Below are 23,136 nucleotides of genomic sequence, written 5' to 3'. Positions count from 1 at the left end.
AGCTTAGCATTAAGACTAGAAAGAGCCGGTATCTGCCCAAAGACAACAAAACTCTGCCGACCAGCACCTTAAAGTATTACTGATTAACACAGGATTAAATTTGTTTTTTTTAAACATGCATAAAGACCAAACATGTGTTGGTGGGAGGACGTTGTTATCGTTGGACAGAACGAGCTCATGTGACTGGCGATAGCTTCATATTTACCACGCAGACACGCAGAGTGGTAACAAGTTTCTCCACTAACCACAGAGCAACATAAAGCACATTTTTAAGTGTCAAACTACGTTGTCTTTAAGTAAATACATTTCTCCACATCTATTCCCTCTTAAACTCTAGTTCACCAAACCACACACTGCATTAACTGGCAGTTAAACCACAACTTTATTCCATTCTCTTTTAAAGTTCAACCAAAGCAGGACCACAGTCCTCCACCGAGGCGGAAGCAACAAGGCCCTAAAACAGTGACGATGTCTTTCTTTTCAAATAACCAGGATCCATTTATAAATATGATGGTGTCCATTTGAGACACTGGTCATTTCTGGTATATTTACTGGATCCACTGGAACAGAGCAGTGTCAGGGAACTCCGCCCCGCTGCTCACGCACATAAGACAAACAAAACCAAGACGCTAAAAGTCCTCAGATGCTTTTCTGATTAAACGCTGCAACGCTTTCATCAACAATGGCTCAGCTAATGTGCGATTAGTAACAAACTTTGTGTAAACAGCTTTTCATGTTAAAAAAAGAGAGAAAGAGAGAGAGAGAAGAACTCCACATCTCCCTTCTCCTCTGCTGTTTGGTTTGTTTTTCTCCGCTCCTCTAACATGCAGCAAGTAGGTTTGTCTGATTTTTCAAAATAAACAGAAGCATCGTGTCATTATTGTCTCTGACTGCTCCAAAACAACACACATGAAAATAGTATTTGGGATTGTAATGCCCTGTATGCCGCAGATATTGCATCTTTGCTCTTTCACTCAATAAACATCAACCTAACACTCACAAACAGAGCTTATTTAACGCTGTCCATTTCTTTTTTTTGTCCTGGAATCAAAGCTAAATGAAAGACGCTAGGTCTTCTGTTTTGTGACGAAGGCAAAAACAAAACACCTGTGATCTGCAGAATCTCCTCCAGGAACCAGACTCCGGGGCCTTAGTTTCACAATTTGCCGTTTTCCAAAAGTCTCGAGAGTCTTAAAGCTACTGTCACAGATGCTGTAAAAGTCCTGCAAAGTCGAGTGCGTTCGGTTTATTTTGGTGAACGCTGTGACTCCAACTTGAGATGTCAAACGCACACACACTCTGTCTCTCTCGTCCAAAAGTGTCCACATCACGAGGCAAAGATTCGATTGGTGCGGTTCCACAGCGAGGAAGAACCTTTTTTTTTTTTTTTTTAAGTGATTGCAGCTTCAAAGAGTAATGTTCATCAACAGCGTTCATTATTCAGGCGTTCATCCGATTCAGATGTAGAGGTGTGCATGTGCGTGTGCATGCGTGTGTGTGTGTGCGTGAGAGAGTTTGTATAAGTGTGAATCCCCTGAAGTTTCGTGTCCAGGCGGCTGCTCAGTAGCACCTCCTAGAGGCCCTGAGAGACGGAGAAAACCTCACCTTAAAGCAACATTATGCAACTTTGTTTTAAATTAAAATAACAGGTTTCAAATAATCTTGTCTTGACTTGTTATAGGGAGAATGGTGTTTTTCCTCATTCTCAAACCAGGCCCGTGAACGCCTCTTTTCACTGCACTGAGTAACTTCATCTCCAAGTATGTAACTTAATGATGTTGAGAAGATTGTAAACTGATTAAAAAGTAGCTTTCATCTTTGAAATTAAGCGAGGAAACCTAAAACTATGAAGGATTTCTGTTGAAGAGATTAATAGTCTTTGTTTTAAGTGTCTTAAGTGTCTAAAGTTACATAGTGTTGCTTTAAAACAACGACCCATAAGTGACTCACTTATCGTCGATGTGAGGGATGAGTGGAAGGAATTTTCAGAGACAGCTGAAACAGCAGCGCTAGGACCAGAATGATTTCTTCTTTTTTTTGCAGGGCATGTGGGTCTGGTATGACACTGGTCCCATGCCGGATTGAGTTGTTTACTGCAGCAAAGTCCGAATTATAGAAAGCAAGGACAGACCTAAAGAGAGCTCCATTGCTCCTCTTTGTTTTTTGTGGGTCATCCTTGTGTCTTTTTCCAGCAGCACTGGTGATGAAAGTGAATTCCGCCGGCCAATCACAGGGCAGACTCGCTTTCAGTGTGACAGGAAGTGGTGGTGGTAGTGGCTTTGCCCTTCTTGTTGAGTTTCAGAAAGCTGGGTTTCTCTATCGCCACGGCAACAGCCGCTTCACCACTACTTGGATTTTCCGCCGTCGTCGTCAGGGCTCGCTTCTCGGACGCTTTGGCTGAGTTCCCCTCCCTGCCAATCACAACAAGAATCACAACTGTAACAAATGGAATAGTTCCACATTTGGCTTATTTCTTCACTTTCTTCGTAAGGTGATTATCATCTGTGCAGGTTCATAGGCTCATTGATGCTGTCGCTCAAGTCACATGATCCGATCTCAGATCTCAGAGGCAGAAAGGACCGATCAAATTAAACACAGCCTGATGAGTGGTCAGGCCGAGGTAACGCTGCTCTGTGCTGGGCACTTTGAGCACCGATGGTCTGTATTATATCTGTATTTATATAGAGCTTTTCTAGTCTTGATGAACTGCTTTACACTATAGTTTTCACCCATTCACTCATTCACACGCTGCAACATGGGGTTCAAGTGTCTTGCTCAAGGACAAGGACTAGCAGGGCCAGGAATTGAACCCACAACCTTCCAATTGAAAGACAACTCACCCAACCACTGATCCACCATGGCTCAATGCGCACTCTTCTCTTTTTTAATACTTTTACTCCTAAAACTTAAGTACATTTTATATCAGAAAATGACTTTGGATACCGTCATATACTTTAAGACTTTAACTTAAGTAATATTATAAAAAGTGACTTGTAACACACTTGTTTTTACTCAAGTGTCCTTAAGGCAGTGTTAAATAAGCCTTAAGCCTTTAAGAATGATTTGCATGTGGGTCAATAACTGTATAATAACTGTTGACCTTGGAAATTGGCCTAAAGGTCTACATCCAGTTTCCACAAAGCAAATGACTAAGACCAGGTGGTGTTCTCACCCGCTGTTGGGAGATGGGTAAATGACCAAAAAGCACGCAGTGAAGAATCCAAGGAGGGAGCCCCCAGAGGCGACAAGGGGAATTACACGGACGCTGCCGACAGCTTCCACCACTGCACCCAGAGCTGAGGCCACCAGGATCTGACTGATGTACACCTGCACAAACACACCAGGTTAACTGAAATCAGACAGACTTCTTAGCCAGTACACAGTCAGTGGAACATTTTATAGAGACAATGTGAACACACACACCTGACATGATAAGATGGCACAGTCGATACCAAAGCCTCGCCGGGAGTTACCAGGACTGTGATGGATGTACTGCAGGACGCAGAGAAACATTTACTCAAAACTAATATTAGTTAAGATACAGAACCTGTGTTTTTTTTGTTTTTTTTTAAACAAAGATTATTTCAAAGTGACTTCTTTTTTTGAACATATCACCACCATAGTATGCTTTAAAGCAGAACACACCTGATTCAAATGAATGGCTCGTTATCAGGCTTCTGCAGAGCTTGATTGAATCAGGTGTGTTGGAGCGGGGCAACATCTAAAGCATGCAGGGCAGTGTTCCCTGAGGACCAGGGTTGGGAAACACCACTTTAAAGGTCCAGTGTGTAACTTTTAGGAGGGTTTATTGGCAGAAATTGAACAAACTAACCAAAAGCATGTCTGTATGTGAGTGTGTAATCGCTTAAAAATAGAAAATTTTTGTTTTTTTGTAGCCTTGGAACCAGCCAGAGTGCATTTTGCCTTTGAAGGGGAAGTTTACAACACAAATGAAGGAGAACAACATGTTTTCTCATGTATGAAGGCCAACACAATGCTTAGGTAAAGTTCTCCATTTGTTACAATCTACAGTCTCACCATTAGGTGTCACTAATTCTTACACACTGGACCTTTAACACACATATTTGCGCACACTAATTATCCAACATGTGATACTAATTCTGCGAGTACCTCTTTCATTTCGTGATACTGTCCTAGCAGAGCGTAAGGGCAATAGGAGATACTCATGGAGATGATGCCCATACTACTGATCATCACCATGGCAACATACACGTTAGGGAAGATTGCCATGACAGCGGTTCCTGTAAAGGGGAAAAAACAGAATGACTTATTAGCTGCTCATATTTATTAATACAGATATGTTTCTTTCTGTACTGTGCAGTGGTTTGTACCGATAGAGAATCCAAGTGTTCCAAGGATGTAGATGATCTTGATGCTCAGGTCAAAGTTGTCAAGGTACTTCTGAAGGAGAGCTGGAAACAAGAAGCACTAGTTGTTACTTTCACAACTTCACAGCCAGAGAATGAACATGATTGCAATTTAACATGACAAGTGAGACTGTGAGCTGTTACCTGAGCAGGTAGCAGCAGTCATGGCATATATAACCAGTCCCCAGCATCCCATCTGAACGCCTCTGTGATAGTTAACCAGCAAAGTAGAGTTGGTAGGAGCCTGAGAGAGAGAAACAGGCATCAATATATGATGTGGTGTAGCCAACTTCTATCCTACTTCATTGCCAAAAAAGTCATTAGCTCATTGTGGATTTTCCAAAGAAACTAATGTCACTCAGACATCATTAGCTTGCTGATATAAATTAAGTTTATCCAGTATACAGTTCAAGGTGACTCTTTTGAATCTGTAGTGCGGTAAACACTGACATGGCACTTTTTCTTTAAACTTTGCACCACTGAAGGAAATTTTTTGTCAATTTTTATTAACACACTTCTCACAAAATGACACATATAAGCTTGATAAGTATAAGCTTTAAATGCTCGTACGGTGGGATCTCCGTGGTAAATGACTTGTCCCATGAAGTCGGTGAAAAACACGGCCTCGGCGATGATGGCGAACCAGGTGAACAGGTGACAGGCACACAGTCGTAGAAGCTCCGGAGGCATCTTCAGCATGGAGAGCCACAGCAGCCGCACAGTGGTCTCAACCTAAAGTCGGAGAAAGAGAGGAGAATGACTGTTACATTAGGCAAAATCTTTTTTACAAAAAATGGGTCTTTAAATGGTGAAAAGATGCCTCCTTGCCACTTGAATTGATGGTGCGTTTCACTTGTAATTGGAAATTGAAATTCCCAATTTGGGAAAGTCATGGCAACCTCTAACCTCAATAATCTCAGTGTTAATTGTGTTTCTCTCTTATTTGTTACCCATTAACTCAGTCATAAAACATAGTACAGTTTGACTGGTACTGAACACGCGCACACGCACCATAAATGAGTCTAACCTCCACCATGAGGACGACTGCCTGATTACCAGTACATTACAAGTAGCAGCAGTAGTATTAACAGCACCAAAGTCTGTTATTCGACTTGTGAATCCCTCACCTCGCCCTCTTCACTCTCTGTGTCTCCGCTGGAGGAGTTGGTGTTTCCACTGCGGTGTCTGTTCCTCTGTCTGCTCCTCCTCCTGTGTCTGGCCTCCACTTCGTACAGGTCGTTCATGCTGCGAGACGGCTTGATGAGAAGCGCGGCGTTGGCGCGGCGGTAGCGATAGCGGTGGCTCCCCACTCGGCCGTAGTAGGAGAAGGTGCATGACGGCTGGCGGTAGAAGGTGTGTCGGTGACGTGACTGCCTCGTCGGAGCTCCAGTGCTGGCAGCTGGAATAAAAGATAAGATTACTGAGATGAGAAAGGAGATAGAGACCACACAAATGTGGTAACATTGCCATTGTTACCACATTTTTACCCTTCATACCATAACACCAATAGGTCTGAATCAAGACTACAAAATAAAAGCATTCTATAAATTGCTGAACATTTTATTTGTACCTTTATCAACAAATCGTCGTTGTTTCACATCTACATACATATTATTGTAAACGATTATTGTTTACGACGGAGTATTAGGGCCACATTGAGGGGAAAAAAAATTCACAGACTTAATTTACGAGATAAAAGTTGTGAGAATAAAGGCTTAATTTAAGAGATTAAAGTTATAAATTTAGGAGAATAAAGTCATAATATTCTAATATGTTGTTTTAGAAGAGGAAAGCAAGAAAATGCATTTTTTCCACAGAAACCTATTCTAAAGTACAATTCCACGAAATGCTCCACAGCCCTCATTTTAACAACTCTCCTCTTCTAAAACAACAGTTTAGAATATTACGACTTTACTCTCGTGAATTTACAACTTTAATCTCGTAAATCTAAGACTTTATTCTCGTAAATTTACGACTTTATTCTCAAAGTCTGTGAAAAGAAATGTTTACTAGGCCCTAATACTAGTGGTTGTTGAGATAAAGTTTAAATAAAATAATAATAATAATTGTACAAAAGTCACAAAAGAAACTATATTTCTTTTATAACTTCTTTGACTAATTTCCAAATTTAAGAAATTCTACACTCAGGTGTGTTTTTATAGTTGGTGGAAATGAAAAAAAATGTTTTTGGTCAGATTGCTATAGGTTGTGCTGAAAAAAAGGATATAACAATCTCTATATTGCACATTCTTATAGCCTCTGTATATACAATTTAACATAATAATGGGAAAAAAGCAACTTAAATGCTGTGTGTTCTAAGGGTTAATAATTCATCAAAATTGTTCTTATTATTATTATTATTATCATAAAAAACAAAACAAAAAAAAATACTCAAAAGATACCAACCTTTGACCATCCCAGCCCGATGGGCCTGTCCTTTAGAGCTCAGGCTGTTAGTGTGATCTCTATCAGCGTTGGTTCCACTGGCTAACAGCTGCCCATTCATGGCACGCTGCTCATTGAGCTGGTTGTGAAGCAGAGCCTCCTGTCTGTCTTCATTCTCCATTTCTTGTAAGAAAGAGGTGAGGCGGGAAGTTCTGGGAGTGACGGCGTGTGTTTGGTGGTTGTCGATTTGAGCGCGGAGAAGGTCCTCGCTTCCCGCGCTGCTGCTGCGTCTGATGTTGCTATACCTGGAGGGAGTGTGATTGGGGTGGAACAAGTAGGATGTCGGCGGCGGCGAGCCGTGATAGGGCGAAAGGCGGTCGGCAAAGATGGACGGCTCAAGGTGGCACAGGAAAAACGGATCATGGTCCAAGTGGTCGAGAGTGCAGTCTGCCATGGCGAGAACGCTGTCACTTTTACCTGAAGACAGACGAGGAGAAGACCGTTTAGAAGAGAGCAAACGAGCGGAGATACGACTATAACGACATACTCATACTGTGAGATGCTTGAGAACCATTTGTAAAACTACAAATATTGTCTGTTTTATTATGTTTTGTGCTTCATCAGAACATTTTGGTGATTTCTATTTATTATTCTGCTTCTGTTTGGTCTGTTGTGGTGAACAGAAGTGATCAACCAATACTATCAGACCTGACTGAGAGAGCCCTTGTGTGTGTAGCATGTATATCCACTTCTGACTTCTTGAGCACTTGTTTTTGTTTTCGTGTTTTCGGCCATACCTTCAGTAGTTAGCTGTAGGCGACTGGACGTGCTTGAGTTAAGTTGATGACAGAGGGGTGAACGATCAACTTCACGACTCTCTAGACAGGTTTCAGCCTCAGAGGTTAAACACCTGTTTTTTTTCAGAACTGAAGAAGCCTCTTGGATCAAGGGTGAAACATCTTTAACTTAACTCAAGCAGGTTCAGTCGCCTCCAGCTGACTACAGGAGAAAACCATGACCTGGACCTATGACCTACACAGATATTCCATCATACCTGTTTGCAGTCGTCTCACTTTACTAGCACAATATTCCTGTTGCCTCTGTCTGTCTTAACATTAAACACATGGGCAACGTGGGAATGTCGCCAGGCAACTCACTGGAAATGGAAATGTGTTTATATTCAATGGTTAAACACTACATTTTTAAATACTACTTTAAATGACAACTGTGATAAAAGTCTCACAAGACGTCCTTGAAAACACAAGACCAGACATTCCATGTACAACATGAGGGAGTTTTCCTTTTCTCAGACTTACTTCTCACGAGCTCCACCTCTAGAAAGTCCATGTCCATATCACCTGGCTCTGAATGGTCATCTTCATAGGGGTCATAGAGGTTGTAGCTGTCCATCGTGTCATCTTCTCCGATCATTTCCAACTTGGGAGCGAGAAGTCCAGTCCTGCCGTTGGCTGATAGTTGCTGGTTGGCGGGATCTGGACTCTCCTGGTGAGAGAGGATTTGTGTGATGTTAAGGAAACCAGGACAAGTTTTTTTGTGTGATTTACTTTACATTTTGACAACATTGCATTACCTGGTCCAGTCTGTCATTTTGGGGAGAGTATTGCTGCTCTTCGATGCTGAAGAGATGCAAAACCACAGACACAGAGAAGAGGATGGCAGCAAAGAAGAACAGGATCTGCTCCTGGGACTTGAAGGCTGCTCCGAGGAAGGTGTGAGTCCAGTCTAAACCACCAAGAGCGTAGCCAACTGCACCGCCAAGACCTGCACATAGGTTTCAACACACAGGTTGAGCCGACATGAGCCCAAACATACTACACACTCGTTTTTACTTTTACCTTCTTTACATTCAGTGGCTACATGACTGTGAATGTATTTAACAGGGTAAAGAAAGTGAAAGATGTACGTGTCAGACATCAGCCATACCCGCCGAAGCAGCGTGGATGTTGAGCGCCATGTCTTGCTCCTCTGTGTCCGCCACGTCTAGCAAATACGCTCGGATTGGTCCCTCTGTGGCGTCTGCACAAAAGTCCAACACCACGACTCCCAGCACGGTGAGAACAATGCCAATCGGTTGACTTCCTGGCTCATCGCCAAAAGACAGACCTGATGGAGAATGACGGAACATTATTTAATCGCCTGTAGAGCGATTAAATAGTCTGGGTTCCAGGCAACACAGAAACGGAAAATACTATTGACAGCATAGAGTATACTGCTCAGATCAGAAACACCATGTGATCATCAGATAATAATTATGAGAGCATTTTATGTTTTAAGATATTTTTACAGTAGCTATATATTATTATTATTACTTCTAACAAACTTAAATGTATATGTTAAACCTTTCTCTATGTGTGTGTGCGCGAGAGAGCGAGAGTAGTAGTAGAAATATTCGACAGTGTGACACACAACATGCTTCAGAATCTGAAATCAATTAACATAAAGGAGACATGTGTGTTTTGTGTGTGTGTGTGGGGGGGGGGACACACAATGGAGTCACACTACTCACTAGCAACTAGGCAGACAGACAGGAAGTGAATTGTGATTGGCTGTGAAGGAGAAGCAAACAGGAAGCATTTCCCTGTGAACTGCCTGCTCCTGTGTTCCCATGTCAATACACACACACACACTTATTCACAAACATATACAGGTTAGACCTCGTTTCCCATGTCAACCCATGTCGTTCACACACATTCAGATATACACAACCATGGAAATGTGCACGTCACGTCATTGTATCACCTTATTTCTCATATCCAGGTCATTGATTCACCCGTTCCCATCTCTCCCTCCCTCTCTCTCTTCCATGTGCACACACACACACACACACACATGGCCTAAAGTGACCCATAGTGCCAACCTCTGGGCAGAAGAATGAGGTGGAATATAAATGAATAGAAACCGAATTCAGTTTGGTGAGAGAAAAAAAAAACAGTTCACACAGTCTTATTGTTATTTATAGCTTTACTTTGTTCTATTAAAAGTCATTTAAAAGGTCCGGTCTGCTATTGTGGCACAGCAGACGTTTGACCCATGTGGTTCACATTTGAAAATGTGTCATGAGTCATTTACGTCATTTAATAATGTGCAGAGTCTAAAGTCTAAAATTGAGGACAATATCTCAAGGTAGGGCTGCAACTCAAGGTCATTTTTATTATCAATTAATATGTACACAATACAATAACAATATTTGATGGTTTAACTGTAGAGGTTTACTGAAATGTCACAGCGACTGTGTGCGCACGCGTTCGCATGTGTGTGTGTGTGTGTTTGTACCGTTAATCTGTAACAGTAGTGATCCACTGATTACACAAACCTTCCCTAATGAGCGTGTGTGCACGTTTACATGTGAGCAGCAGCGACACACGGCTAATGACAACGCGATCCGGAACTACGCTGATAAAGTTAGTGCTCGATCAATATCCGTGTTGGCAGCTGATCAATTTACTTTGATTAAATGAGATGAAAATGACCTTGTCATGACATTTGAGTGACACAATAAGCCAAGGGCTTGACTGAGGGCAATGTCCCCACAAGGATTGCGATGCTTTGCAATGTTCTATTTCGGTTTAATCTCTTATCTTTTTAAAGTGTGTTTCAACAGTTTTAAAACTGTGTTAACTGCAACGTCACAACGTCATTTTTACTTCTCCTGCTGTGTTTAATCATTTCTTGTAAAGCACAATGGATTGCCTCACTGTTGAAATGTGCTATAAATGTGCCTTAGGGAGGAGAGTCACGATGTTACTTCTGTGGGATGAAAGCAACATTGTTGTTATTGTTTTTCCACTGCGGTGCTGTCAAACTAGTAAAACAATTTAACCAGCACATTCAAGCAAGAACGTAAAAACAATATTTATGGAATCAGAGCGTCATTTCTTCGCATTCATTTGAGTCACAAGTTATAACTGTGAGAGCTGTGTTACATTGTTAACATGGACTTTAAAACTGCTGTGAATTGCAAATCAATACAATTTTAAACATGTGATACATTTGTGATTAAATTTGTGATTACGTATTTACATATGCTACTGTTTGAAAATGAAATATGTCTATATTTGTCTCTCTGAAAACAATTCACGTCAGTAGCACTGCTCTCAGTAAACTGCATGTAACATGTTACTCATCCCACGTGCAATAATCTGTAATTTCAATATACATGTTCAATCCTGTTTATACTGAGAATATCAAGCCCATACTGTATGCTGGTAACTTAATGTCTATAATGTTCTATTTTGTACCTTTTTGTAGACTTATTGTTGATATTTTTCTAAACTGTACATTCACAGATGTGAAAATGCATGTTTATTATTTATTACCTTTTACCTACCTATTACCTTTAACTTTACTGTCTTTGCTGCTGTGGAACTAATAAAGGACTATTTTATCTTATCACAGAATGCTTTTTAAGAGTGTAGTGGTTAGCACTCTTGCCTTTGCAGCAAGAAGAACAAGGGTCTTCCTGCATGGAGTTTGCATGTTCTCCCCGTGAATGCGTGGGTTTTCTCCGGGTTCTCCGGGTTCTCCGGCTTCCTCCCACATTCCAAAAACATGCAATATGGGGATTAGGTAAATTGGACACTCTAAATTGACTGTAGGTGTAAGAGTAGGTGGTTGTTTGTCTCTATGTGTCCCAGTGATGGACTGGCGATCTGTGACCCCACCCTAGGATAAAGCGGTAGAAGATGGATGGATGGATTTTTAAGAGTGTGGATTATTAAACCCTGTGATTAAACTAGGATATTGTGCATGTGAGTTTAGCACCATCCAGAGCATCTTGTCAAAGAGTAATGCAAAAAAAGTAGCGACAACTAAAAGGGACAATAATCAGGACAAAGAAACACACACTACAACGTTGTGTCACTGACGCGCGCACACACACTCACGCTCACCTATCAGTGATCCATTGAGAAACAGAGCCACTCCTAACAGCGTGCCGATACAGAGCGCCAGGATGAACGGTCTCCTCCTGCCCCATCGCAGAGTGCAGCGGTCGCTGGCCGAGCCGATCAGAGGAGTGAACATGAGGCCGAGCACTGGGCTGAGGAACCACGTCAGGCTGTAGTACTGCTCTGGAAGACCTGGAGACATGAGACACAAACAGAGAGTCCACGTGTGAGAAAATAACCAAAACACACCATGAGTTTGTATGTTGTCCACTAGGGGGTGCAAGTTACATCCACAGTATTTGATCAGAATGGATTGAGGTGAATAAACAACGGTAGAATCATCAGCCTTTAACACAAAAACAATTAAATTCATTAACCAGGAAAACTGCTATTTAGTATTATTACTTTATTCTGCAATACATAAAAGAAAAATATGGTGAGGAAGAGGAGGATATAACTACTGTATGAAGTGCAACTATGTTCATTTATTTATTGGATAAGCTACTTTATTATCCTCTTGGGTCACTGTATCAGTGCTTCAAAGAGCATTTACCTCCACACACACACACAGTATCCATGTACACCCTTATGTTTGCATTTAGATGTTAACTATCTAAATAGTTGAGTTGGTAATATTCTACTTTGACAAGGGTCACATGACGAAAACAACATTAAGATCAAAAGGTTTTAAATTTAGTCGATATTGATAATTAGCACTATAGTTAAAGAGTGAGTTTGGCTGCTTGAAGAATCCAATTAATACTTATTTTTAAACTTCTTTATGGACAGAAAAGACTTCTTATTAAACACAGACATTTCCCACATTTGTGTGTTACATCTCAAAGTGTGTATGGACAGTTCATTATTTATATAGCAAAGGTTCAATATGTCGATATACTATTTATACACTGTACGTTGGTTGTTTTCTTTCAAATAGTGTCAGAACTAAAATTAACTTTGTCTTCCAATTTCACTCAGGAGAAAAACTCATTTTCTTTCGGATTTATCCTCCACATGATGGTGACGTGATCGTGATGGTGAAGTTTCCAGTCTTTATCATCCATCCAAGTGTCTCTGCAGGTCTATAAATACACAGCAACACACTGTATATTGGCCATTGTGTTTGTGTTTGTGTTGTCACCTCAGTTACCTACTTGTCGACCTGCGTCTGACTAAGTCTGACTTCTGTTAAAACCCCAAACAAAGACAAAGAGAGAGAGAGGGGAAAAGCCATGGCAACCGTGCAACACACCAGGATTTAGCTCAGGTCTATTGAACGTAAGTGTGTGAATGTTCACCCTGGATTATCGCACAAAAGGACAGCAACATCAACTCCCGTGTAAAGGTTAACGAAGAGAAGCAGAGTAGACACTCAGCGATCATGTTTCTTAGAGGGTTTTTGTGAGTAACAGAGACAATTACAGGGGAATTTGACTTAAGAGCATGAAAGCAAAGGCTCAATCAACATCTAACTGCTTCAATTGTGAGACCAGGTTTCCCTGAAACGCTTGCAAAAAAGAAAAAAACAGATCTAGGATCAGGTATAATAAAGACAGATAGGTTTTTATATTCCATCATACACACTTATGATGCCTCAGAGACACAGAACCATGGTTTTTACTGAGCTGCTGAAGAGAGAGAGAGAGAAGGAGGAGGCAAAGTGAAGTCAGCTGAGTCACACATTATTGGATCAGAACTTTATCATCGTCTCACTGTCAAACTGTCACTTAATGCAGCTTAATGAAAATACATCGACTGACCATTTGGCTGCCGCACAATCCAGACAGGAAGAGAGACGGACACTTAAAGTGCTTCTAATGGAGTCCATTTAAATGTTTTATTCAATCTGCAGCATCGAGACAGCAGAGATGTGGAAATGTTGAAGAATAATTTGAGGAATATGACACTGATGATTAGCGTCTTAGGGAATAAAAGAAAGTGATGGATATGAAGACGTCAGATTAGGATTTGGCCCTGTTAGGACGCGGTAATAACGTCTGTCTCATGTGATCATAACAGGGCAGATGTGCGTACAGGTATGAACCCACTTAAAATGTAGTGAAGAGCCATTGGAATTTACATTATAGTGTGAATTTAAACACACACCTCCAGAGTAAAGCACCTTTTGCTTGCTCAACAGCACAAAAGACAAAAAAACTTATTTGGTTGGTAAATGCAGGAAAATCTGTCCTTGAGCTTGAAGCTGATGAAGCTGAAAATGTGTGGAGGGGGGGGTTTCCAGGGAGATTGGACGTTTGTCTGGACAGTTGTTTGTGTACAAAATGCCGCTGTCATGTGAAATCCTAACTACTGCAATCACGGTATTCCTCGTGTTTTTAATGCAGTTGATGAATCACATGTTTCTCTCAGTCAACAACTTGAAGTGAAGTGAGTGAAATATGTCTGCGGCAAACACACCTATAAAAACACACTGAACAAAAGACATGTACCTGCCCTGTACCTGAGAGTAATGCATTTTCATGCATGGCAAAGTATTCAGATTATGTGGCGCACAGGTGTTCGGTAAACAGATTAATGGTTTTGACAAGCATTGTTTTCAGGAAGGCAAACCAGTTGCCAGCATTAGCTCAACTGGTGGTGATGCAGAAGTGTCAGCGCACTGTGACGTCAGGGTTGGTAACAGAAGGGTTCATCGTTTGCTGCTTTTTCAGCTTCTTATAAGTGAATATTCTCTAGTTTCTTGCTCCGTATAACAAAGAAATCATAAAACAAGACATTTTTGTTTGCGGACAAAACAAGACATTGGAGAACATCATCACTTCCGGGTTTGGTAAACGCTGATCAACATTTTTCAACATTTTACGGACCGAACAATATCCGATGAATCGAGAAAATAATCGAGAGATTAATCGATGAAATGAAAATGATGGTTTGCAGCCCTATAGACCACACCATCATTAAATATCTTTTTAAATAGACAATCTGAAACTACAGATTGTCATATTGTTCGCTCATCAATTTACCGCTAAATCGGAACAAAATTTACAAAACTGACATCATGTTCTATTGAAAAAGACCTGGAACAAGCGATTGAGATCATTAACTTATCTTTTTACCAAAGTTATAAAAGTGAGCACTAGAATTTTTCCATGGACTCCATAGAATCGCCCCCTGGTGGCTAACTGATGCTCTACTTTTCAAACCACAGTCTATGCCCATTTCTTACATATGATCTATGGATATGAAGTGTTTTATTTTATTTGGCATAGAACAAAGAATCATTAAAAACAGAACAATTAAACTGCACCCTGTTTCTTATTGTGTCATTTTCTATAAACACTTCAAGACAATGTTTACTAAATCTAGTGAGAGTCATTTTCTCATAGATTAAAAACAAACACTCTTTTTACCAGTGGAATTGCCCCCTGGTGGCCATTTAAGATAATACGGGTTTTAGGTACTCGCGCATGTGCCTTTTTTCACGACAGTCTATAATTAGGCATCTGACACTACAAGACAACGAGGACATACAAAGCTTTGTGGTTTATTTTACAACATGCCTTTGTTTCATTGATCCTCAGCTGAAGAAAAAAACTGCTCAGCAGGGACAGATTTCTAAAGAAGCATGAGATTGAGAATAAGAGGGGTGTGTTGGGATTGTTAGTGTTTTTGTGAGAGCCAAGTGAAAACCGTCATGCAAAACAAATGGATTGTAAACCCTTTCACTGTGACGTAGCTGCAGGCTGCGGCGAGTTCGCTTAGCTTTTAACCCCAGTTAAAAAGTTCAAAGACTGAGAAAAGCGCAGGTGGTTTTCATAAAGCAGCATCCACACGCAGGTTAGTGAAGCCGAGCTTTCACGGGAGTGCTGCAAACCTGAGGAGCTGCAGGTGAGAATTAAAAAAAAATGAATCTGACTTCACAGCAGCAGCACACACTGCACAGTCCGCTCTGCACATTGACCAATTGTGAATAAAGAGCGGCATTGTATGGGGGATTCACAGAGAGACTGGGTATGTTGATCTATCATGTGTGTGATTTGTGCTGTAAACACAACACAGTGTTGTCATTGCAGAGTCGGACTCAGTATGAAGCAACTCAGCAACTTCTTCAACAAGACGTCAGCAGATCGTCTTCGTCCTCAGTGTTTTGGTACAGGTTTGTTTTTTTCTGGGACAGTGTTTGCAGTTTGATTTGCAGAACAAGATGATGACTGTGTGTGTGTGTGTGTGTTATTAGCTCTAATAGGTCATAGATAGTCTACTTTTGGTAGACTTTTTTGGGAGTAAAATGTGACACTGTAATTGTCATCATGTGGATAAAGTGTGGTGTGTTAGGTTATAGTGATCATTTCTGTTTCTATCCACTCACAGCATGAATAAATGCATTCTTCTTAGTGCAAGAAACATTTAAAAGGTGTGTCTGACTGTCACAACAACCAGTGAGCCCAAAACAACACACTGACGAGACGTTTAACTCTTTAAATGTGAATTTTGGTGTCACCTAGATGTGTTTTTAGAGTGATATAGAACATTTGTTTTGTTGAGGGAGAACATTGGGACAATGGAAAGGGACAGGACTGATAAAATAACAACAAAAGCAGGGAAAAATTACAGTGACTGTCTGGCTACAGTGTCACAAAGTACAGAATGTGGCCCCCCTGTGGCTTACACTAAATAAAATGTTCTTTCTTTTATACCTCAAGATACAACAATAGGACACAGCCTTTCAGTTTGAAAGGTGAAGCCTAGGAAGTAGGACAATAAATAAGGACACATATGAGCGGACACCAGTGTCCAGTAGGTGAACTGACATGGTGCTGGACAAAGGTTTCACAAAGTTCCAGAGTGTCTATGCTCTGACTCTACACTCAATGCAGGATCGCACAGTGCATCCTCCTCTCTTTAAACATCGCAGGCCATGTTTCTGTCGAACCTCTCCATTCAGACAGCCATAAACAGGGCTTGACCCTGTGTCGCCATGGTGACCAGGTCTTGGGAACCGTGTCACCACAGGGACTCCATCACCTTTGCTTCCCGGTTGCTAATATGGCTGTGTCATTCACACAGAGCTTCCTGTTGTGGGTTTTGGTGGTTTGTTCAGACGAAGGAAAACTTTGTTTCTCTGTGTGTTTTTTTTTTCTCTTCCCACCCTTTCAATCTTTTCTTTCTGCCACACACACACACACACACACACACACACGTAGGGCTGCACATAAACCTCCGTAGGCATTTGTTCATGGATGGAAAACAAGGCACAGTGTAAACACACGTGCACGTTCAAATTGTACACACACAATAACCTGCCAAACCAGTGACACGGCCGTAAAGCTGGAGACAAAGCGGCAGATAGAAATCTGTCTGTCTGTAGGTCTGTCAACATCAAAACAGGAAAACAGTTTGTAGTAAACAGTTCCCACACAGACACACACTCACAAAACACAGTCAGAGGCAAGTAAATTAAGATATGTCTACGCTTCCACACACACACACACCTACAAAAAATAAAAAAATAAAACATCTGAGTTCCCACACTTTCCTTGTACTGTCTGCAGACACACACACACACACACACACACAGGGAACAATACTGAGAGAATTGAGATGCAGGAAGTATTTTAGAAAGAGAAATGAACACAACCAGAGACATGGGAGGGAGAGAACTGGGAATGAAGGAGTGTGAGAAAGCATTAGCATCAAATAAATACAACAAAAATGGCAGGAGGAGGCAGACAGAGAGAGGGAGGGAGAGAGAGAGAAGGAGGAAGAAATGTGAAGGACAGACAGAGGAGAGGAGGATAAGCTGATAGGATGAAGAGACGGACAGAAAAAGAGAGAGTGGAGATGATTCAGTGTGGGAAAAAACATTTTCTCCACACACACACACACACAGGTGTACTTGTATCACTGTAACCACCCATCACAACTAAATGTCTGACCCTAAACCCTAAACCCTAAAAACTAAGTGTAGCATACACACACACACACACACACACACGCACACTAAAAATGGATCTCGATGTGTGACCATCGGGAACACAGACTGTCCATTCATCACCACGTCTGCAGACCTTGTGCGTTCCTGCACACAGCAGGGGCAATTGAAAACTTTCAGCGTCTCAGCAGTCAGTCCGACCGCGTCAAACCACATGACCCAAAGTGACTCCCATTTACCTGAAGAATAAATAAATAACTTTAAAACGAATGACACGCATCGTTTCCTTCTTCAAAGGGATGTTTGAGATCAGTTGATATGAATACTATGAGTCCTTCCATCCAGGCTGCATATTTTCACAACAGTCCTCTCCTTGTTTCCGCACAGAACCTGAACAAGGATTACTGCATGTCTGTTTTTGCTCTCGTACAATTACTTTTGAAATTGTTTCCCACAGTTTCATGAAGAAGAAAAAAAAAAGAAACGGCAAAGAAAGTTGCAGAAAGTGGTCTCTGTATTTGACTGTTGTGCAAATGTTTTTGCTCCTGAAATAACACATCATTAGTTTTATTACTATTATTATTATTACTGTTGGAACACGATGGATCCCATGACAATATGGTCCATCAGCCGACCTCACAGGAGAAAGACTGGAAACATTATTGCCAGCTGTGTGTGTCACAGCAACAGAGTGAAATATGTAACCATAAAAACATGGGATGTACAAATTTAATCCAGATTTATGTCCAATTAATAATTCATAAATGCTGTGTGTGTTGAGCTGATGATGATGTCAGAAACAGATGCACTTTTTCCCCCCCCTGGACGGTCACATGATGATCACGTTTACCTTGCTCTTGGCTGAGATGATTACTGCAGTGAAGTAAAGGCTCCACCTGAGATCTTTAAAGCTGAGTGACGCTGCTAACAAAAGGCAAAAAGGTGTTTTTTCCTGTGACATCACAGATGCACCAGACACAAAACAAGTCCGAGAAAGAAAATAAAATAAACTACAACTGATAATGTTATGGTGGTTACTATCTCAGATTAGATGAGAGCAGTGGTTCTCAGACGTTTGAGAAAATATTGAGCTCTCACAGTAACACCATGATCACCAACAACGTTAAAATACAGTGGCGCAAACAGGTCGAGCAAAGTCAGCAACCGACTTTTGACAGGAGGCAAATTTGCCCTCTCGTCATCCTCCTCTTCCTCACATATACTTCACACGCTGGTATAGTGTGATTAGATTAAGATGGAGCGACAGATACAGCTCGCCTCGATTCGCAGCACGTGATTAGGCGCTTTCGGCAGCGCTGTTGCTAAAAACACCAGACCAGACATTTTAAATGTTGACATTTTAGAAATGTCCTTTGCTAAATGTTGGAGATTAACGCATGTTTTCAGGATTTTTAAGTCTTTTTAACTGATCTACAGTTCGACATTGTTCGCTTTGATTCTTGTGTCGGACGTCGCGCTCCTGACTCTTCCAGGCAGTCTGACCACGTCACATTTTAGTATCGGCTCAGCTCGCTTGGGACCTCGTCACACAGCAGGTACTAAAAGTAAAAGTACCAGGTACCACATACTATCACTAATGGTAAAGCAAAAAAAGGTGCCGACTGTGTAGTGGAAAAGCGGGATTTGACAACCATGGGTTTGAATGATGCAATAAATGACACTGAGCTAAGTTCTAAAAACCATGGATCACTACAAAAATGAACACTAACAGCTAGAACATGAATGGGGATTGTAGAGTTGCACTCAAACTGGCAAGTTAGAGCAGACGAAGAATAAATTAGCATGTTCGCCCAAGTCTTGCGTTCCCTCTGATGCTGATCAGAGCTGAGGCTGTGTGCACTGCAGAGTCTTTTGACCTGGGAGCTACTGCAGATGAAACACATTCCCATTGGTGAAAACCTGTTTAATCCCAGGTATATTTTAAGGATTATTCTTATCTTAAAAAAACAACAAAAAAACAACAACTCAATACCAAAGTGTTCTTTCTGACAAGTATTCTGCTCATTTGTCTTATTCTTCGGTGCCAAAGAGCTCCATTGTTGTCTAAAAGCTATTAAAATGACATTAATGAGTCACACTGCTGCACTGAATGCATGTTCTTTTTTGTTGTACTTTTTTTTTACCACATATACGGATGCTGCTGCATGTGCTGCATAACCACTGTTGCACTGTGTGCGTGTGTATGTCCACTGCTTTGGTTTAAAATTAAACTCAGCCCCTTTGCATCACCTTTGCATTAATTACCATCAGGCCAAGGGCTGTGGATACAAACAACTCCTCTGTTGGTTTAGGATTTGTAAAAGAACATGTAAAATTAGATGAATATATAATAATGCTGATATTATTATACATTTTTTTGCTGATTTTTCCCTTTACTTTTCATAAACATCTCAACCCACAGTGATTTCGGGTGTCAGTGTGGACACAGCATTTCTGACCTGACCAGAAAACAAACAAGTTCCTAATTACAGAGCAAATACGAATTAAAGGTTATGTGTCACGAGGGAAACTCGTCAGCTACAATGTACATTTACACACGACTTAACTGTGAACAGGTTGCTCTGACCTATGCAGGTAAAATAGATGCCGACGGCTCCCACTCTCGTTTCATTCCCTCTGCAGCCGCTGACCTCATCAACAAGGTCAGAGACTCCCACTCCCACACTCACCTTGCACACATTATCTTCACACATTCTGCCACAGTTTCTCCTTCTTCTGGAAGTCTTCAGCTTTATTTTTCTTCCCCCCCTATTTGCTAAAATGATGCCTCAGCAAAAGGATTCGGTTGTTTCCACATTATCCTCCAGTGGGTTCTATCACACCGTGCGTCCCTTTGCGCTGCACACTTCATCAGAAAATAATTGTGTTTTAAGTGCAAAAAAGTGTTTTGTTTGTTGAAAGATAAAAATAATAATAATAAGTCGAGGGACCTTTTTATCATTCAAAATACATCATTTTCACACTATAAAATAGTCGTGTGGGATATATTTTATATATTTTTGTAGTTTTATTCCATCATTTTTCTTTTTTTCTTTATTTATTATTGTATTATAACTATTTCCAGACGTGAGTTGTTATTCATTACTTTCTGCTTTCATGGTGTTGATTGTCCTTTATTGATATTTTTCTTCTAAAGTCTAAATAAGAAGCAGTTGTGGTTCTAATTCATTCTGAATCATTCTGAATTAATTAGTTTTCTTATTTCTCTCAAACTTCTCCTCAATACAATGAACTAAAATGTGCATCTTCTCCTCCTCAGTAAACAACAAATCTCCTTCTATCTCCCATAAACTCCATAAAATCCAAACGAAACAATCTGACCTTTTCCTGAAGAACGAAACAAACGACACCTTCACTCTCTCCTCCTTCCCCTTCACCTCCTTCTCTTCCTCTCCCCCCATCTGTCCCGTTCCCATTCTCCCATAAACACAAAACAATCCTTTCATATCCTGCGCTGGCGTGAGAAAACCAAGAGAAAAAATGATAAGCGTCCCCGAAAAAGAGCCAGAGAAATGGTGTGAAAGTGAGAGTAGGGCAGAGGTCGTGACGGGAGAAAGTGGGCAGGAAGGAAAGAGGGTGAGAACGAGCTAATGAAAGACAGAGGATGAGGAAAGGAAAGGAGGAAGCAGGTGTTTTTGAATAAACAATCACATGAAATCAGTCAGGTGTATCATTCAGAGGGGAAGACAAAAAAAAGGTGAAGAAATGTTTGTGACAGCTGGTCTTCAGCATCAGATTTAAAATATTTACTTTAATATTATTATTGATTAGCGTTTGGGTGCTGGTTTTACACTAAAACTGAGAATTGTAGAGTTTTACTGAAGGCTGATGTTTTAGTATTGTGTTTTACATACTGGGACAAATGTAAACATAAATGCCGTCGGTGATAGTGACAGCATGTACATCCAAGTTATTGAATTTTGATGCTCGAGGTTTGTTCATCTGCAATATTTACTTTTTAAACTATGGAATAGTTAGTAGTAGTAGTAGTAGTAGATATAAAGTTACTTGTCGGGATGTATCACCATATCACTTTTTTGTGTCTGATACTGATATCACAACCTTGAGACCATTTAAACAACAAACCTGTTCCCAACACATCTGTGCTGATGCGTTTACCACCTACAGACATTTCAGGCTATTTCAAAGACATGATTCTCCAAATATTGGATTTTTGGTTTACATCAGATTTTACACTCTTATCTCTTCCATATCGGAAGCCTATTTAGCCAAATGTAGTCAATAGTCATATCGACAGATCTTGTGTGTTTGCCGATATAAGCCAATATCTGCCAAAACCGATATCGTGCCGATAATACTCATTACTAGTTACTTCTTCTCTTTAGCCTGCTTTGTCATTGATTTACTTTTGTAAGAACCCTGTGGGACAACACTGTCTGTCCTTTGCACCAACACATACTGTGTACAAAGAGAAAAAAAGTCGTTTTTTGTGCTGTCTCAGTGGACGACTCTTAAGCGCCATTCCTGCAGCATTTTAACATGATTATTTTATTTTAAAATCGGAGTGTTTTCTGATTTCTTTGTTCCATATAACTAATTAGCAAATGGACCAAACAACTAGAAAATAAGAAAATAATCGACAGATTAATCAATGCTGAAAATAATCATTAGTTGCAGGTCTTGTGTGTTCTATGGTCGAAAAAAAAGATTCAGAGCCCACATTATATTTACGGTTATTATTATGGTAATTTCACTTGTGCTGTTGCAGGAAGCCATTCTCATTTTTTGGTCTGTTTTTGGACATTGAGACAAAAACTAATTTTTTTTTTATTTTAAATATGTTTTATACTGTTAAAATAATCTGAAAAATGAATTAAAAATAATCCAAATCTTTATCATGTATTGTATTTTATTTTATTTATTTATTTATTTTTAATAAATCTACATTTTAAATTGTTAAAACACTATTTTCACATACAGTAAATTGTAAATAACTGCCAGATATTGAAAATTAATCTGGAAAAATGGGCAAAAGCACTTAGTCACAGGACATTTTCTGGCCCTTTTATGGTTAAAATTAGCAAAAAAAAGTCAGACATTTTGAGGCACAGACGTCTAAGGGTTATTTATATCATTAGATCATTGAACTTATCAATTAGTTAAACAGCTGGAATTCATCTATTTGATAGTTACTTATTAGTTGCATTTACCAGAGGATTAAATGTTGGGGTTTAATTCATCTATTTTTTCGGTACAAAGGACGGTACATGAAATTTACGGTTGAGCTTAACGTCTTCAAAAACACACCACAGATATTTGTGAAGGCTGGAGACTGCAGAGAGGAAAGCAAACACAGAGGTAGCAGCTTGTGCAACACACCAACTGTAACTTCAGCCAGTAATTGCGCTCTCAAGGATAATAGAGTGAGAGAAGAAATGGACAGAGACAGACAGTAGGGGAGAACTGAATGAGTCATAGTACAGTACTTCCCAGCAGCAAGAGGTGGTGTGAGCATCAATCACAGAAAGAACACACACACACACAAAGGCAAAAACAAGGCGTACACAAGCTGCAACACCAA

At 40.4% G+C, this 23,136-nt stretch overlaps 1 protein-coding gene across 2 annotated transcripts in view; it reads right to left on the bottom strand.

Annotated features, from left to right (window-relative positions):
• Positions 1 to 363: 363 nt before the first annotated feature.
• The window catches only part of LOC131447259 (solute carrier family 45 member 4-like), a 47,603-nt gene continuing 24,830 nt past the window's right edge, over positions 364 to 23,136 (bottom strand). For both annotated transcript variants that reach the window (XM_058618903.1, XM_058618904.1), the window contains exons 4-16: positions 11,684 to 11,872; positions 8,718 to 8,897; positions 8,365 to 8,555; positions 8,090 to 8,276; positions 6,795 to 7,250; positions 5,516 to 5,787; positions 4,959 to 5,120; positions 4,533 to 4,632; positions 4,353 to 4,433; positions 4,132 to 4,262; positions 3,424 to 3,492; positions 3,173 to 3,327; positions 364 to 2,411 (exon numbers count right to left, since the gene is read on the bottom strand). In XM_058618903.1, the coding sequence (XP_058474886.1) occupies positions 2,228 to 2,411; positions 3,173 to 3,327; positions 3,424 to 3,492; positions 4,132 to 4,262; positions 4,353 to 4,433; positions 4,533 to 4,632; positions 4,959 to 5,120; positions 5,516 to 5,787; positions 6,795 to 7,250; positions 8,090 to 8,276; positions 8,365 to 8,555; positions 8,718 to 8,897; positions 11,684 to 11,872 (2,357 nt within the window). In that variant the 3' untranslated portion in view covers positions 364 to 2,227. The remainder of the gene's footprint in view (positions 2,412 to 3,172; positions 3,328 to 3,423; positions 3,493 to 4,131; positions 4,263 to 4,352; positions 4,434 to 4,532; positions 4,633 to 4,958; positions 5,121 to 5,515; positions 5,788 to 6,794; positions 7,251 to 8,089; positions 8,277 to 8,364; positions 8,556 to 8,717; positions 8,898 to 11,683; positions 11,873 to 23,136) is intronic.

Source organism: Solea solea, chromosome 20 (genome assembly GCF_958295425.1).
Source record: "Solea solea chromosome 20, fSolSol10.1, whole genome shotgun sequence".
In the NCBI taxonomy this organism is placed as follows: domain Eukaryota; kingdom Metazoa; phylum Chordata; class Actinopteri; order Pleuronectiformes; family Soleidae; genus Solea; species Solea solea.
The sequence above is the reverse complement of the archived record's forward strand: the minus strand, read 5'-3'. Positions and strand labels throughout refer to the sequence as shown.